Source organism: Mesoplodon bidens (genome assembly GCF_964165515.1).
Source record: "Mesoplodon bidens genome assembly, chromosome: 6".
NCBI classification, from domain to species: Eukaryota; Metazoa; Chordata; class Mammalia; order Artiodactyla; family Ziphiidae; genus Mesoplodon; species Mesoplodon bidens.
In genome coordinates, this window is record NC_138162.1 from 104581588 (window position 1) to 104600634 (window position 19047).

Sequence of the window (19047 nt, forward strand, 5' to 3'; positions counted from 1 at the left end):
GACATAGAGCAATTCAGGAATGCATCTGGACACCCTCTACAGAAGGCCACCCAGCCTACTGGGAAACTACAGTACCGAAGGGGATAATGCAGAAATGACAGAGTAAACCATGAGTTCAGAAACGTGGAAGCGGTGGATACAAACCTCTATCCTTTCCAGAAAAATCAAAAGCTGTCTGAGCCACACACAAGAGTATTTCTCCCAATTATAACTTAAGAAATCTGATACTATTATATTAAGTTTTACAGTACCTTTGAGAAAAGAAGTGACTGGAAATAGAAACAAAAACTCAAGTGTGTGGCTGACATATACACCAAAGGAAAATTCTAGATAAGTTCAGAAAACAAACCAGCTGACTTCAATGAACAAACACAAACGGCTTAGTGGAGGTTTGCCTTGGTTTCCTCCCGTCTCCTTTCTCCTGGGCTGAGAAGGTGGTACCCTCAGCAAGCACAGTAAAGATGTGTTCAGACTCAGAAAACAAAACACAAATGGATGGAGACATGTTAAATGAAAATCAAACCAAACAGAAGGAAATTTGTACAGATAATAACCTGCTGTGAGGAGGCAAAGCTTACAGTTTTGGGGACTTCGTATGCTATCTGGGTTGAGACGCCTCCCATGTCGAGAATACCGGCTGTTCTTTTACGGAGAATGGCTTTGCTGCTTTCGCTACCAGGGATGTTAACTTCCACAACTGCCTCATCATCTGGAAAGAACAAGAAACAGCCACTGGAATGGAACAAATGCAGAGAAGCGGGATCTTGTGAAGAGTCATCCTGCTTTGATGGTGGGTTCAAGTGTATCTAGGCAGACCCAGCTTGCTTTTCCCCACTAAGACCAAGTTTACTGTGTGACACAGCAGCACCTCCCACTCTGCTCCTACACACCCAGCTGTGTCACAACACTCAGCTCCTTTTTTATGCTTTGCATGAAACAGAAAAAGCCGTAACTTCCAGTTAGATACATTTGCTGGAAACACGATACTTACCATCTTCAATATGCTCGAATCGTCCAAGGACAAAATTAATGCCAATCCAAGCATAAACACCTAGAGACGTTATAAGAAGAGTAAAGTTTAAAAATATTTTATATAGTCCTGATCATTGCAGTCAGTGCAAACATTTATTTCATTCCCTGATAAGCTGTGAAAACGTTATCTGAAAAAATACATTTCTATTGATGTATTACCTTTTCCTAGTGGTTTTCCGAGAACTCTCGGCTTTTAGTTTTGTAGTTTCATACCATTTGCGTGGGTTGAAAATATAATTCCCTAGGCACTCCTGTTTCTTTGAAATTTATAGGTTGTTTTGAAATACCGGAGTTTTCACTTTTTATGAGGTTAAACCTATCAAGTACAAGGTTTTAAAGACAAGTGAACTCTAACCTTTCCATTCTTTTTTTTTTTTTGGTGGGGGGGTACGCGGGCCTCTCACTGTTGTGGCCTCTCTCGTTGCGGAGCACAGGCTCCGGACACGCAGGCTCAGCGGCCACGGCTCACGGGCCCAGCCACTCCGCAGCATGTGGGATCTTCCCGGACCAGGGCACGAACCCGCATCCCCTGCATCAGCAGGCGGACTCTCAACCACTGCGCCACCAGGGAAGCCCTTAACCGTTCCATTCTTTTATCTCACACTTTCACTCAGTTTCCAAGTCTGATTCTCTTTTTATAACATTTTCTACATTGGACCTTCACCCATTTTCATTACTGCCTTGATTTAAGCTGGTACAGAGACCTAATTGACTTTCCTGCCCCTACTCTCCCACTCCAACCCATGCTATCCTCTGCTGGGCTGATCTACAGAACAAAGTCCAAACTCCACAGCCCAACAATTCAAGACCTGTCCAACTTGTTTTTAATTGAATAAATTTGGCATGTAACACTGTGTAAATTAAGGGGTACAGTGTGTTACTTTGATACGTTTATATATCGTAATATGATTGCCCTTGTAGTGATATTATCACATTACATCATTGTAGTACAGTATCATTGTCTATATTGACTACACTGTGCATTAACTGTCTATGGCTTATTTACCCACTGTTACAAGTTTCTACCCTTGAACACTATCAGTCTTATCTCCTGACCCCATCCCCTAGTAACCAACATTTTACTGTCTTTTTACACGTTGGACTTTTCCAGATTCCACAAATAAGTGATATCATACAGTCCTTGTCTTTCTCTGACTTATCTCGCTCAGCATAATGTGCGCAAGGTCCATCTATGTTGTCAAAAATAGCAGGATAGGGCTTCCCTGGTGGCGCAGTGGTTGAGAGTCCGCCTGCCGATGCAGGGGACACGGGTTCGTGCCCCGGTCCGGGAAGATCCCACATGCCGCGGAGCAGCTGGGCCCGTGAGCCGTGGCCGTTGGGCCTGCGCGTCCGGAGCCTGTGCTCCGCAACGGGAGAGGCCACAACAGTGAGAGGACCACATACCGCAAAAAAAAAAAAAAAAAAAAAAAAAAAAAATAGCAGGATATCCTTCCTCCTTTCTCATGGTTGAATAAGATTCCACTGTGTATATCTACCACATCTTTTTTTATCCATCTGTCTGTTGATGAACATCTGGGTTGTTTCCGTATCTTGGCTACTGTGAATAATGCTTCAATAAACACGGGAGTACATGCATCTTGTCAAAATTCTGTTTTCATTCCCTTTGGGCATATACCCAGAAATGGAATTGCTGGATCGTATGGTAGCCCTATTTTTATTGAGAACTTATTTTATTGAGGAACCTCCATACTGTTTTCCATAGTGTTGGACAAATTTTCATTCCCACCAACAATGTATAAGGGTTCCCTTTTCATCACATTCTCACCAGCACCTGTAGTCTCTTATCTTCTTAAGGATAGCCGTTCTAACAGGTGTGGGGTGATATCTCACTGTGGTCTTGATTTGTGTTTCCCTGATGATTAGTGATGTGGAGCATCTTTTCATGTGCCTGTTGGCCATTTTGACATCCTCTTTTGAAAATGTCTTAGTTCTTCTGCCCATTTTTAAATCAGAGTTTTTGGGTTGTTGTTATTAAATTGTACAAGTTCTCTATATATTTTGGATATTAACCACTTACATGATAGATGGTTTGCAAAAAGTTTCTCCTATTCTGTAGGTTGTCTTTTCATTTTGTTAATTATTTCTTTTGCTGTACAGAAGTTTCTGAGTTTGATGTAGCCCATTTGTTGATTTTTGCTTTTGTTGTTTGTGCTTTTGGTGTCATGTCCAAAAAAACTTGCCATGACCAATAGATGAGCTTCCTCCTTTCTTATTGAAGTTGTACGGTTTTGAGCCTTATGTTTAAATCTTTGATCCGTTTTGCGTTAATTGTTGTGAATGGTGTGAGACAGGGGTCCAATTTCATTGCTCTGCATGTGTTTCTCCAGTTTCCCCAGCATCATCTGTTGAAGAGACTGTCTTTTATCCACTGATAAAAGAAAAAAGCTTTCTTGGCTCCCTTGTCAAATATTAGTTGACCATATATGCCTGAATTTAATTCCAGGCTCTGTACTGTTCCATTGGTTGCTATGTCTATTTTTGTGCCAGCACCATACTATTTTTATTACTATGGCTTTGTAGTATAGTTTGAAACCCAGATGCCTGATTGCTTTGTTCTTTTTTCTCAGGATTGCTTTGGCTATTCGGGGTCCTTTGTGGTTCCACACAAATTTTAGGATTGTTTCTTCTATTTCTGTGAAGAATGTCTTTGGTATTTTCATGGGGATTGCACTCAATCTGTAGATGGCTTTGAGTAGTATGGCCATTTTAACGATATCAATTCTTCTGATCCATGAACACAGGACATCTTTCCATTTGTTTATGGCTTTGATTTCTTTCAGCAAAGTCTTTTAGTTTTCATTGTACAGATCTTTCACTTCCTTGGTTAAATTTATTCCTAAGTATTTTACATTTTTAGTGCTTCTGTGAGTGCGATCATCTTCTAGATTTCTATTTTAGATGCTTCATCATTAGCATAAAGGAATGTAACTAATTTCTGTACGTTGATTTTGCATCCTGCCACTTTACTGAAATAGTTGATTAATGCAACAATTAATCAATATTTTTGACTGAGTTTTTAGGATTTTCTTTATATATGAACATATCATCAGCAAATAGTGACGATTTTACTTCTTTTCTAATTTAGATATATTTCTTTGCTTTGCCTAACTGCTGTAGCTAGGACTTCCAATATTATATTGAATAGGAGTAATGAGAGTGGGCATCTTTGTCTTATTCCTGATCTTGGAGGAAATACTTTTGGTTTTTCTCCATTGAGTATAGTGTTAGCTGTGAGTTTGTCATATGTGGCCCTTATTATGTTGAGGTATGTTCCTTCTACACCCAATTTATTAAGGGTTTTTGCTTGTTTGTTTGTTTTACCATGAAAGGATGCTGTATTTTGTCAAATGCTTTTTCTGCATCTGTTGACATGAAGTGATTTTTATCTTTCATTTTATTGATGTATTAACATTTATTGATTTGCATATGTTGAATCGTTCTTGTATCCCAGGGATAAATCCCACTTGGTCATGGTGTATAATCCTTCTAAGGTGTTCTTGAATTCAGTTTGCTAATATTTTGTTGATTTGTTGAGAATTTTTGCAGCTATATTTATCAGGATGTTCGTCTATAGTTTTCTTTTCTTGTGGTATCTTTTTTTTTTTTTTTTTAAGAACTAGACAGGGTCTTTTTCTTTTTTGGGGAGGAGTGGTGGGTAGGAGTTTTTTATTAATTAATTAATTTATTTTTGCTGTGTTGGGTCTTCGTTTCTGCGCAAGGGCTTTCTCTAGTTGTGGCAAGCGGGGGCCACTCTTCATCGCGGTACGCGGGCCTCTCACTATCGCGGCCTCTCTTACTGCGGAGCACAAGCTCCAGATGCGCAGGCTCAGTAGTTGCGGCTCACGGGCCTAGTTGCTCCGTGGCATGTGGGATCCTCCCAGACCAGGGCTCGAACCCGTGTCCCCTGCATTAGCAGGCAGATTCTCAACCACTGCGCCACCAGGGAAGCCCCTCTTGTGGTATCTTTATGTGGTTTTGGTGTCAAGGTAATGCTGGCTTTGTAGAATGAGTTTGGAGTGTTCCCTGCTCCTTTGTGGAAGAGTTTGAGGAGGATTGATGTTTTCTTTAAATGCTTGGTAGAATTCTCCAGTAAAGCCATCTGGTCCTGGAATTTTCTGTGTTGAAGTTTTTTGATTATCAATTCAATCTCTTAACTGATTACCAGTCTGGTCAGATTTTCTATTTCCTGATTCAGTCTTGGAAGGTTGTGTGTTTCTAGAAATATATCCATTTCTTCTGGCTTATGTAATTTGTTGGCATATTAATTGTTCATAGTACTCTCATGATTCTATGTATTTCCGTAATATCAGTTGTAATGTCTCCTCTTTCATTTCTAACTCGGAGTCTTCTTTTTTCTTAGTCTGGCTAAAGGTTTGCCAATTTTGTTTGTCTTTTCAAAGAACCAGCTCTTAGTTTCGTTAATCCTTTCTATTGTTTTTCTGGTCTCTGTTTCATTTATTTCTGCTCTAACCTTTATTATTTCTTTCCTTCTGCTAACTTCTGGCTTAATTTGGTCTTAATATTCTAGTTCCTTAAGGTGCAAAGTTAGGTTGTTTGAACTCTTTCTAATTTCTTAATATATGCATTTATCGCTATAAATTCTCCTCTTAGAACTGCCTTTGCTGCATCCCACAATATTTGATATGTTGTATTTCCGTTTTCATTTGTTTTGAGATATAGTAAGTCCCCTACGTACAAACCTTCAAGTTGCGAACTTTCAAAGATGCAAGCATGCATTCGCATGTGCAATCACATAAGTTAATTCACATGTCTGGCATACACTGCCATGTGTGTGCATCCTTTAAAAGTAGCTGTGCTTTTGTGCACTTTACTGTACAGTACTGTATGGAATACAGTAGTACAGCATCCTTATTCCAAGCCCAGAACCTGTGCCATCAATGTCAGGTGTGAGTGAAATTGCAGCTTGCCCTCCATCTTCTATTGCTGACGATCCTTCAGCTCTACCATCTCCCACCTCCTCTCCTTCCTCCAGTAACTCTTCTTGTCTGTTCACTCCATGCCAGCCCCTGTATGCCAGCTGTTGTACCATACTATTGCTTTTCAAGGTACTATATTGTAAGATTAAAAATGTTCTTTATTTTTCATATTTGTTTCTTATGTATTATTTGTGTGAAAAGTATTATAAACCTATTACAGTACAGTACTATATAGCTGATTGTGTTAGTTGGGTACCTGTGCTAACTCTGTTGGACTTATGAACAAACTGGACTTATGAACACGCTCTCGGAATGGAACTCGTTCATAAGTAGGGGACTTACTGTAATTTTCAAATTTCTCTTTTGATTTTGATTTCTTCTTTGACACACTGGTTGTTGAGAAGTATGCTGTTTAGTTTTCACGTATTTGTAGATTTTCCAGCTTTCTTCATGTTGCCTATTTTTTGTTTCATACAACTGTGGTCAGAAAAGATAGTTGGTATGATTTCAATCTTCTTAAGTTTGCTAACATTTGTTTTGTGTCCTATCACATGATCCTAGAGAATGTTCCATGTGCACTTGAGAACAATGTGTATTTGGGTGCTTTTGGATGAATTGTTTTGTATATGTCTGTTAAGTTTGCTTGTCCTGGTTCAATTCCAATGTTTCCTTGTTGATTTTCTGTGTGGACAATCTATGCATTGATGATAGCGAGGTACTGAAGCCCTTACTACTGTTGTATTTTTGTCGACTTCTCCCCTAAGGCCTGTCAGTATTTGCTTAATATATTTTGGTGCTCAGGTGTTGGGAGCATATACATTTACAATTCTTCTATCTCCTTGATGTATTGACCTCTTTGTCATTATATAAGCATCTTCTTTGATACTTGTTGTCCTTTTTGTCTAGAAGTCTATTTTGTCTGACATAACTATGCCAGCTTTCTTTTGGTTTCTATTTGCTTGGAATATCATCTTTTATCCTTCCACTTTGAGCCTATGTGTGTCTGTGGAGATGAAATGAGTCTCCTGTAGACAGTGTATAGTTGGGTCATTTTTTTTTTTGTTGATCCATCCAGTCATTCTGTGCCTTTTGATTGGTGAACCCAATCTATTTACGTTTAATTATTTATGTGTAAGGATCTACTACTGCCATTTAATCTTTTGCCTTCTGGTTGTCTCTCCATTGTTTCTTTTTCCTTCTGTTTCTGTCTACCTTTGAAAGTTCATGGTTTTCCATGGTGATTTGCTTAGTTTCCCCCCTTTTTATGTTACTTATCTCTGTTCGGATTTTTACTCTGTGGTTACCAAGAGGTTTACATAAAATCTCTCACAAATAGTCCTTTTCCTGCTGATAACAATTTACCTTCATTCGCCTGTAAAGGTCCCATCCTTTTACTTTTCCCCTTCTATATTTTTCATGTCACAAATTCTTTTTATGCTGCAATTTTGTTACCAAGTTGTAGTACCTATAGCTATTCTTAATGCTCTTTTCATTTAACTTTTATGCTGTAATTGTTTAGTACACTATTCTAAAAAAGATTTAGTTTTCTAATTCCATTTATCACCTTAATCAGAGTTTTGTGTACTTTCATCTTTTCACTTCAGCTTGAAGAGCTCCTTTCCACATTTTTTGTAGTCTAGTGGTGGTGAACTCCCCAGCTTTTGTTTATCTGGAAAAGCCTTTACTTCTCCTTCATATCTGAAGGATAACTTAACTGCATAGAGTACTCTTGGTTGGCAATTTTTATCTTTCAATACTTTGAATATGTCATTCCACTCCTGGCCTATAGCGTTTCTCCAGAGAACTCTGGTTATAGCCTAAAGGGTTTTTTTTTGTAGGTTACTGTCTTTTTTTCCCTGGCTGCATCTAAAATTTTTTTATCACTGACTTTGGACAGTTTTAATATAATGTGTCTTGGACAAGGTCTTTCGTGTTGAAATAACAAAGTGTTCCATCAGCTTTTGGACTTGTATATCCAGTTCCTTTCTCAGGTTTGGGAAGTTCTCAGCTATTATATCTCTGAATTCTCTCTGCTCCCTTCTCTCTCTTCTCCTTCTAGGATATCCATTCATCTTACGTTGGCTTTTCTAATAAAGCCTAATGGTTTTCATAGGGTTTCTCCACTTTTAAAAAATCTTAGTTCTCTCTCCTCTTCCACCTGAAACGTTTCTATATTCCTACCCTTGAGCTCACTTATCCTCTCTTCATCTGATGTGCTCTACTTTCAATGCTTTTCAATGCATTCTTCATCTCATTTATTGAGTTCTTCAGCTCTAGAATTTCTGTTTGGTTCTTTTTTAGAATTTCAATCTCTTTGCTAAATTATTCTGTTTGATAATTTTTTTTTTTTGCCGTACGCGGGCCTCTCACTGCTGTGGCCTCTCCCATTGTGGAGCACAGGCTCCGGACGCGCAGGCTCAGCGGCCATGGCTCACGGGCCCAGCCGCTCCGCAGCATGTGGGATCCTCCCGGACTGGGACACGAACCCGTGTCCCCTGCATTGGCAGGCGGACTCTCAACCACTGCGCCACCAGGGAAGTCCATCTGCTTGATAATTTTATTCCTGAGATCACTGTACTGCCTTTCTGAGTTTTCTCGTACCTTGTTGAATTTCTTCCTAATAGCTATTTTGAATTCTTTACCAGTTAGATTGCAATATTCCATGTCTTTAAGTTCTGTTGCTAGAAAAGTGTTTTTCTTCTTTTTGTGATATCACACTGCTTTGATTTTTCATAGTGTTTGATGAAAAGTGCCTCTGTCACTGCATTTGAAGTAGCAAATGACTTTCCTATTTAAGTAAAGCTTTGTTTACTATCATTCTAACAATTCAACACACTGGTTACTAGAAGCCTTTGTTTCGTTTTCTAGAAGGTGGCGCTACAGCACAAGTTTTTGGTTTTTCTTACCTGAGCTGACTCATCACTAAGGTTGGGAATATGAACATAAAAAAAGCCAGTGGAAAGGGAAAAAAATGGATGGTGACAGAGTTGGGGAGATGTGTGCTTAGCACCTGGGGCTTTGGGTGTGCCATAGCCCAGAAGAGGATCCTTGAGTGGAGAGGGGGAGTCCCAGAGGTCTGTGGGCTGTCCTCTTGCTAGAATCCCAGGGCAGACAGCAAGAAACTCGTTTCTTCAGCTCTCTCTGCCTTCTTCTCTTTTCTTTCTCTGCCCCCAGTTGCTGTGGTCTCTCCTCAGAGTCCCTCCAGCTGCAGTACTCAGCCAGGTAAACTCCCCACTCCAGCTTACCACCTTCATCCTCCACCTCCTCTGCCAGAGGTCGTGCTGGCCCACTGCCACCCCTGCTGCTCCTGGCCTGGCTCTGTAGCCTCCTCTGAGGTCCAATCCACCCACTTTCTTGGGCACTGATGAGTTGATCTCTTGGGGGTCCTAGTGTGCTGTGCAGAGGCACTTTTTTTTGGTTATGGATGTCCAATTAGTTGTAAATCAAAGGGGAGAGAGAAAAGGAACCATGCACGCTACCATGATGCTGACATCACCAAGACCTGTCCAACTTTTAATATTACCACAACCTTTTGAAAGGGCCATCATCCCACCAAATTAAAATATGTTTATTCCTCTGTCCATAGTGCAACTTTTCCGACCTGTGTTGACTCAAATCATTTCTTCTGCCTAGAATGAGCTTCCTATCCCTCTCTCAGAGTCCTAGCCTTACCATGATTTGGCATGCTGTGTTTATAATTATCCCTTGAGGCCTAGTTCAAATGTCACTTTCTCCATGATACCCCTAGTTAGGAAAAAAAAAGTCTCCTTCTTTCAAATTTCCATGAGTTTTTCCTTATCTTCCTTATGGCATCTAAAACTCTGCCTTATATAAGCAGCTAACTGTGTACCTTACTTGTCTATAAACAGCTTCACGGCAATATGTGAATTTTGCCCAGTTATTGGCGAAATGATAGATGATTTTGAAATAAATGATTTTTGGTCTCCATATCTAGCAAGCTATTCCCCAAATAATTTCAGTGACTTGTCCTTTCATTCTGAAGTAGAATTATTTCTTTGAAAACAGAACATTTCCTCAGTGTATTAAAGTCAAGAATAATTTCCCCTTCCTAACAAGTAAATCAGTAGAAGGTTCCAACAGTTCAGTAATTATCATAATTCCAGAAAGCTGTATAACTTAGGCAAGGAACACAAAGCTTTTCTATCAAAACAAGTCCAAAATATACTTCCTAAATGTGATGAAGACAAACCAAGTTACTTTTTAATGACTTAATGTTTGGATTATAAAGACCAGTCATATAAGAAACTGATTTTTCCATTTAAAAATTATAATATTTGAAGGCATGGTTTCCCAAATTTTAAGATGTTAAGAGTAATTTAATAAAGTGTAAATGAGGAAGACTGGGAGGACTTAAAGGAATAGCTTCCCAAATTTCAAGTTGAAGACTAACATACCAACCTTCTTGTTTCCCTGAAATTACTTCTGCATGAGAGTCAGAAAACAGAAAGTCGAAGTGCACGGGGATGTCAGTCAGAAGGTCTTCTAGAATGGCTTTCTGTTGACTGTAAGACAATCCAAAAATTTACATATCAATATATTATATCCTGAATTTTTCTGTTTTAGAAAGAAAAAAAACCCCTATGGCTCTGGTACACCTTATGTGAAAAAAATAAAATTTAAAACCAAAACAGTTCATTGAAAAGACTGTTTAAGAAGGAATTTTCATGTAAAATAGACAGCTAGTGGGAAGCAGCCACATAGCACAGGGAGATCAGCTCGGTGCTTTGTGACCACTTAGAGGGGTGGGATAGGGAGGGTGGGAGGGAGGGAGAAGCAAGAGGGAAGAGATATGGGGATATATGTATACACATAGCTGATTCACTTTGTTATACAGCAGAAACTAACACAACATTGTAAAGCAATTATACTCCAATAAAGATGTTAAAAAAAAAAGAGAAGGAATTTTCAGAAGTTGTGTAAATTATGTGATTCTGAGATGTAAAACTACAACTGCAAACAATCCTTAACTAATAAAATAGAAAATCAGTTTTTTACGACAACTTTACAGTTTACTATTTATAGTCATAAATAAGTATATTAAAAGATATTTGGTGAGTTCTGACTAAGGGAATAGGTCTGGTACTACTCCAGATTTGAAAAAAGAATTTTTATTGTCTTCCTTTTGATGATGACGACGGAAGAGGAAGACAAGGAGGAGGGAGATGAGGGGGATGAAGAGGGAGAAAACCCACCACAGCCAATACCACCACCAGGCTGGCTGGCCCTGCCCTCGTGGGAAGGATCACCTTTCGGGGAGGATTCTCATTCCAGCTGTGCAGAGAATGTAAAGAGGGGTCTCTTTGTGTTTTGCCCGTGGTACATGCTCTGCAGCGAAGTTCAACAGCGGAGAAATGTAATCACTGACTTTCTCTGGAGAGGTAGCAAACTCTGAAATGCCTACAGAAAAAGGACACTCATGTTAACAAGTAGATACTTTAGCTTATAGGGTATGCTTCTTCATAAACTGTCACTGTTTGCAGATGACATGATACTACACATAGAAAATCTTAAAGACACCACCAAAAAACTACTAGAGCTCATCAATGAATTTGATAAAGTTGCCGGACACAAAATAAACATACAGAACTCTGTTGCATTTCTATACACTAACAACAAACTATCAGGAAGAGAAATTAAGGAAACAATCCCATTTACCATCACACCAAAAAGAACAAAATGCCTAGGAATAAACCTACTTAAGGAGGTAAAAGACCTGTATTCTGAAAACTATAAGACACTGATGAAAGAAACTGAAGACAACACAAACAGATGGAAAGATATACTGTGTTCTTGGACTGGAAGAATTAATACTGTTAAAATGACCATACTACCTAAGGCAATCTACAGATTCAATGCAATCCCTATCATTTTTCACAGAACTAGAACTAGTAATTTAAAAACTTGTATGGAAACACAAAAGAATCCGAACAGCCGAAACAAACCTGAGAAAGAAAAGAACTGGTGGTATTACACTCCCTGACTTCAGACTATATTACAAAACTACAGTAATCAAAACAGCATGGTACCGGCACAAAAACAGACATATAGATCAATGGAACAGAATAGAGAGCTCAGAAATAAACCCACGCACTTATAGTCACCTAATCTACAACAAAGGAGGCAAGAATATACAATGGAGAAAAGACAGTCTCGTCAGTGAATGGTGCTGGGAAAACTGGACAGCTACATGTAAAAGAATGAAATTAGAACATTTTCTCACACCATATACAAAAATAAACTCAAAATTGATTAAAGACCTAAATGTCAGATCAGAAACCATAAAACTCCTAGGCAGGATTTAGAGATAAGAGAACCCTCGTACGCTGCTGGTGGGAATGTAAATTGGTGTCGCCACTGCGGAAAACAGTATGGAGGTTCCTCAAAAAACTAGAAACAGAACTACCATATGATCCAGCAATTCCACTCCTGGGTATATATCTGAAGGAAACAAAAACACTATTAGAAAAGATACATGCACCCCAATTTTCACAGCAGCATTATTTACAATTGCCAAGATATGGAAGCAACCTAAGTGTCCATCAACAGATAAAGATGTGGTATGTGTATGCAATGGAATACTACTCAGCCAGAAAAAAAGAATAAAATTTTGCCATTTGCAACAACATGGGTGCACCTGTAGGGTATCACGCTTAGTGAAATAAGTCAGACAGAGAAAGACAAATACCGTTTATTATCACTTATATGTGGAATCTAAAAAATACAACAAACTAGTGAATATAAAAAAAAAGAAACAGACTCACAGATATAGAAAACAAACTAGTGGTTACCAGTGGGGAGAGGGGAGGGGGAGGGGCAAGAGAAGGGTAGGGGATTAAGAGGTACAAAAGAAAAGAAAGTTTTGCTTCTTTAATGAGGCTAATTTGAGAGCAATTCACACTACACACCATACACTCCTAGTTTTTCCCTATCCCTCTGGCAACTCCTTCCACAGTGTCTCGGCTGTTAAGTGATGGTGGTGCTACCTGTTCAGTCCTATGCTCTCTTCTCAGTCATCACAGACCTAACTGAGCAACTATTGCGTGTCAGACACTTGGGATCAGCTGCACATGAGCTCGTCCCTGCCCTTGAGAAACATGCCCCCACTGTCCTCAGCAAGTTCACTCACTCCCATGGCGGCCATCACCATCTATGCCTCAGATCTCCAAATCTTAATCGCAGCCCTCCAGCTCTCTTCCCCAACCTCCAGATGAGTATGTAGTAACTGTCCACTGGACACGGCCATGTGCTTGTCCTCACAGCAACATATGCAAACCCAAACTCAACTTCCACTGTAAACCTGGCTCTTACTGCTCATGACCTACCTCAGCAGCCCCAGCCAGTGTCCTGGGTAAAATCCCTCTCCCTCGCCCCAGCATGTGTTCTGGGTTTCACTGATCGCCTATCCTTGGCTCTGCTCACACTATTTCACTTCTCATCTCTGCTGGACACCACCAACCTCTGCAGCCTGCTGCAGCACATCCTACTCTCAAGTCCTGGCAATCCACAACCACTCTCCATGGTCTGAGATCTTCCTGGTCTGAGATCCTCTGGTGGCTCCTCAATGCCCTCCAGATAAAGCTCAGCTCTAGAACAGCATAACGTGCCCTGAGCACTCACCGATCCCATCTCTTGCCACATTCTTTCCATTTGGCTTCAACTAGACTGCATAAAATTTCTGTAATGCATCATACTCTGGCCTTAGGGCCCCTGCAGCTCCACCAGGAAGAGGCTTCTCTTTGACTGCCTCCCTCCCCCCGCCCCTTTCACCTGGCTGACTCCCGCTCACCCACTGAGCTATGCCCTCTCTGGAAGTCCTCCGTAACAGGACCCTGAAGGCGAGCTCTCGTTACATTCCATGCTTACCCCTACCTCTCGGTGGAGCACTCATTCCACCTCATCGAAACTACCTGTTTACTTGCCTGTCTCATTTCCGCTGGAAGTTTCTGGAGGGCACAAACCTGTGTCTTGTTCAAATTTATTCTCAGCACCTGACACAGTCTCTTGGCAAATAGCAGGTGCTCAACAAATATTTGCTGAATGAGTACATCAGTGAATGACTATTTCCAGCTGTCATTTAGCCTACAACATTATAGCTGAGGGAGATTTTAGAAGTCCAAGATTTATTTCACAGATTAGGAAATGGTGGACTCAGAAAGATTAAGCGACCTGTCAGAGCAATCAGCATCAAGCAAACTAAAAGCCAGAATTTTTGGACTCCACATACGATGCCATTTCAGTGGACACCAAGCCCAAAACTATCTAGAATCTATTAAGTAAGGAAATTTCTAGAGTTTTGCTATAACGCTATACGCAAGAGCCCATGCTTCAGGACAGAGAAGTACTATAAAAAGGTACCTGAATTTCCACTTCAAACATTTCCTGTAGCATCAGAGAGAATCATATTCAGCCTGATTTTAATGAGATTCTGGTGTGTACCCTGGGATGCTGTTGTAGCTGCCCCTTGTTCTCAGGGAACAACTCCAAGGCATGAAAGTTTTCACCTTATTCCATGACGGCAGGTAATCACTGATGGAACCTCGGATGTGAAGCCAGATGAAATGCAAAGTGCTTTACAGAGTTTTATTTTTAATTTTCTGGTGAATTTATTTGGTCAATATTACTTTAACCCTGAAAATGTTTCTAGATTTAGAGACACATAAAAATGTAAGAAATGGGAAAATAGAAAACTAAAAGTCATTCACTAAGACTTACAGAGAAAATGATCTTCTATGAGTAACTTTTAAAAAGTGTTCACGGGGGCTTCCCTGGTGGCACAGTGGTTAAGAATCTGCCTGCCAACGCAGGGGACACAGGTTCAAGCCCTGGTCCCGGAAGATCCCACATGCCACGGAGCAACTAAGCCTGTGCACCACAACTAGCGAGCCTGCACTCTAGAGCCTGCGTGCCACAACTACCGAAGTCTGCGCACTCTAGAGCCCATGCTCCACGGCGAGAAGCCACCGCGATGAGAAGCCTGTGCACCACAACGAAGAGAAGCCCCACTCACCGCAACTAGAGAAAGCCCGCACGCATCAACAAAGACCCAACTCAGCCAACAATAAGTTAATTAATTTAAAAAAAGTGTTCATGGAAATGTACTCTGGTATCAAAATAATGCTTATACAAGAGACTCAGAGTAAGTTACCTCTCTCTAACCTGAAAAATGAGGTAGAGATTTTGAATTTTCTGAGCTATATGCTGGTGCCAAGCTGCCCAAACCTCAAAGAACGGTCAACCTGTCGAGTGCTGACTGAAGAAAGAAGTGGGACTGACTTATTCCTTGAAGAATGAGTAGGAGGCGAAAGGTCTACAGTCCTGGTGGACTGTTCTATGAGGACAGGTTTTCTTATCAGTTAAAACTAATCTCTTTTTCACTTACATTTTTGAAATGGGAGACTATAAGCTATGACAGCTATTTTTTGTCAACATTCTCTAATATATTCAAAGATAAATGCTTCAGAATTTTTTATTTAATATTTTACTATTCAACACATTAACTAAATGAAATAAAAGTGCTGAAACTCCATTAAGATCTATGGTCCAATCACATCAGTGATGATCAACCATCGAGACGTAAGGTGCCTATTTCAAGGTACTCCTGAGATCTTCCATTCCTAACGTTCTTGACAGAAGGGTGGAAATGCCCGTGGATATGATAGAGATACAGAAAAAGGTTGAGAACCACCGATTTAAATTGTCTAATGAGGAAGGCAAATCCCAATTTTTACATAACACACTGACTTAGAAATGACAGTATCTTTAAAACTAGACATAGTGATATCAGCTCTTCTAAGTTCTATTGTCACTCTTCTTAAATAACCTAGATGATTAGAAATGCACTGGGGTAGCAATTTTTAAAAATAACAAATACATATCAGTGTATTCAAGTACAGATGTCCATGAGTTATCTGAAATTACCTTGTCATTAAGGATACAGACCAACGGCTACCAACTAGAAAACAATCCCTCCATAATTAACGTCAACTAGCCAACATCTGAGCAGACACCATAAGTAAAGGCACTATGGTAAATGCTGCAGGAGACAAAAAAGACAGACAAGGGTTTAGGCTATTTTATGAAGGTATTGGTCACCTTATGCAAGATGAACAGAAAAGGGGAAACAGAGTGAAACAAGGAGATCAACTGGGTCCTGGTGTGAGCTCTGAATGAGGGTGATGACTGCAAGGAGAGAAAGGGAAAGACGTGAAAGCCAGCACAGAGAACGAAAAGGCAGAGCCTGGTTACCAGTCAGATATTTATCCTTTACATACCGGGTTTTATTTTCATAACCACAGGCTTTCGGTTTTTATCCCGCATTTGCCTGATATCCAACAGATCATGAGGATTGCCATTATGCCGTGGCCAGCAATAGACAAATATCCGAGACCCGCTGCTACCACAGTCCACCACGATACCATAGTTCACATTGGGGTTATTGGTGTCTGTAGCTTCAATGTCAGTAACTCGTGCCAAGTACCTTGTTTAGAGAAACAGACACATACGTTTAATGAGACAGAGGCTATCAATAATGCAATAAACAAACACCAAATCAGTGATCTCTAAGCTGTGTAGTAGCACCACCGTAACACTTTTACAACTGCCAAATGATTAAAAAGTCAAAAGAAAACAAAAAAGTGATACTGGTAAAAGTAATCTAGAGCAGATACACACTCATCATTCCTTTAAGTAAGTTCAAATAAGCTCTGAAAAGCAAAACTCGATTTCCAAACTATCAACATTAACTGAAAAATCAGCTTAAAAGATATCACAGGAGAAGCTTATGCTTAAATCCTCTTATGATGTGGATTTGGTGGTAAACGACTAAACCATTTCAAGCAGTTTAATTTTTCATGCTATGCTGTATTCGGTACAAAATCTGTTTCCTCCAGCCACCTGCTCCTTAAATTCCATCCAAATCCCCAAAGTCTGGAAGTCATAACATGAAGGTATGGCATCCCATCTAGAAAACAAATGTTTTTCCCTCCTACCTTTGAAACTTCTTATCTCTGGAGAGCCGCCCATACTTATTTCGGATTATGACAACGGAAAAGTATAAAAGTGAAACAGCAGCAGCCAGAATGCTAATGACGATAATTTGGCGTAAGTTGGTGTTCAGAATTCGGGGACACCCCACTGGAGAGATGCTGAAATGCCAGGAAGCCGGAAAAAGACAGGAGAAGCCGATCCTGAAATTTCAAAAAGACAGGTTTAGCTAAAGCAGTCTGCTCCAGAGAGGCCTCCCCTCCCCTCCACTGATCGCAAAGTTAAAACATTCAGCTTGAGCTGCCCCTACTTCCCTGCTGGTAGGTTATCGGTATACCGGCATCTTCCACATTGCTATTGCTATGTAACTCGTTATTATAAAATTACATGAATGAGAATTAAGCTCTGATGACACTTCTGTGTTCCCCCTTTCTGGAGAGTATTAAGTAGTTTTATTTGTGCCCTGCTTTGTTCCAAAAATAGAATTATAGACAGCATATAAGAATAAGTTCAATACGATAAATATGTAAATCTATAATGAAACCAGGTTTAAGGATGCTGAATTTAGAGCCCAGAAACACATGTAATAAGGAAAGCCTGCAAAGGTGGCTGAGCATGATAGCGACCAAAAACCCTGTCTGTTACAGCAGAAACATATAAACAGCCCAGGAGGAATAAGATTGTCTAACACTGAATCCCGAGGCCAATCTCTCCCGTGCTGATTGCGTGAGAAAAAGGGAAAAAACAGTATCTTTAACAACATCCCTGCAACAGTCAATAAATACGTTTTGTATATCCTGTGTTTTTAGAAATATTCCTGAGCCATTTTTGCAAATAAACTTTCTTCTCAGTTTGTCAGGAATGAGAGACTATTATTAGGCTTAAAAAACAAAACAAAACAAAACAAACCTTGCTGCCTTTGGGATAAATTCTACTGTTTACTGTTAATTTCTACACTCTTCCCTTTAAAGAGTGCTTCATGGACTAAAACGTCTCACAGAAGGGGGAGGTATCCCGTCAACCCAATGGAATTTTCTATTTGTAGTTTCTGGTCTCCATGTGGGTTCTTGGGCCACGCCATGGAGTTTATCACCCCTCCCATACCTCCGAGGCTTACAGGTCGTTATCCTGTGCTTAATACACCTCCTCCCAGATTCCAACATGTGTGTCCTTTACAGTAAACTACATGAACCCCACTTTCCTTCGGTGACAGGCGCCCCCCTGGGGACCTGGAAGAACAAAGGTGTTAAACAGAAGTGTAGCACAACTTTAACACTTTTCACTTGGGATTTAGGTTCCTCCCCGCTCTCCAGACCTGCTCTGTGGCACCAAATCTTGGGTTTTACAGTGCCGGTGATTGGGCACCATCACTCACCTCCCCATGCTGGCAGGTCAGAGGTCCGGCGAGGCCCTGGGGGTCAGTCCTCACACACCATTACAGAAGGCCTCCCGGTGCCAGAGCCCTCCTGTTCCAGGAAGCGACAAAAGTCACCAAGACAGCACAAGCCAAGGAGACGCTATGTTCTTCATCAGGTGCCTGCTTAAATCCAAGCACACGTAACCTGGTCTGTGATCCTTGCAGCGGAGCTCTTAGCTCGGTTTATTTTGAGCAACACGCTTCAGAGTTAATTTCGTGCTATCAGACACAGGCCTAAATCAAAAGAGATAATAACAGTCTGGCATTTTTACCCAAATGCCAATCACTGACGCCAAAATACAGGTCACCGAATAGCTCTTAACCACCTTATGGGGCTGAATGTTACGGAAGGTTAGGGCTGGGAGTAGGAGGCAGGCGGAATGAATAACCGACTGGGAGCCTGAACTCTCCGTCCATCTGATAAATACCTACTAGATGGCTCTTTTATGTACAAAGTACCATGCGAGGCACCATGTGCCTCGTGAGCTCTGTCACCTTCACCGTGGCGGCCACTCCTTCAGCTCCCAGACCTCAAATCACAGGAGAACAGGAGGCCGGGGCCTCCTTCCAACCCGCCGGATCCGAAGGACGCGTGATCCCGGGTCTCCTTCTTGGTCTTGTGGCACCGCTGTACCT

General features: G+C 40.7%; 1 protein-coding gene across 6 annotated transcripts in view; it reads right to left on the minus strand.

Annotated features, from left to right (window-relative positions):
- Positions 1–19047, minus strand: part of ENTPD4 (ectonucleoside triphosphate diphosphohydrolase 4) — a 41040-nt gene that overhangs the window by 13758 nt on the left and 8235 nt on the right. Inside the window, exons 3-9 of one of the 6 annotated variants that reach the window (XM_081236714.1) lie at positions 18370–18460; positions 17000–17197; positions 16283–16488; positions 11258–11408; positions 10410–10513; positions 992–1051; positions 555–709 (exon numbers count right to left, since the gene is read on the minus strand). In XM_081236714.1, coding sequence (XP_081092840.1) covers positions 555–709; positions 992–1051; positions 10410–10513; positions 11258–11408; positions 16283–16488; positions 17000–17197; positions 18370–18377 — 882 coding nt within the window. In that variant the 5' untranslated portion in view covers positions 18378–18460. Of the gene's footprint in view, positions 1–554; positions 710–991; positions 1052–10409; positions 10514–11257; positions 11409–16282; positions 16489–16999; positions 17198–18098; positions 18290–18369; positions 18646–19047 lie in introns of those variants that run through there. The other 5 variants (XM_081236715.1, XM_081236712.1, XM_081236716.1 and 2 more) reach the window with 5 other exon arrangements.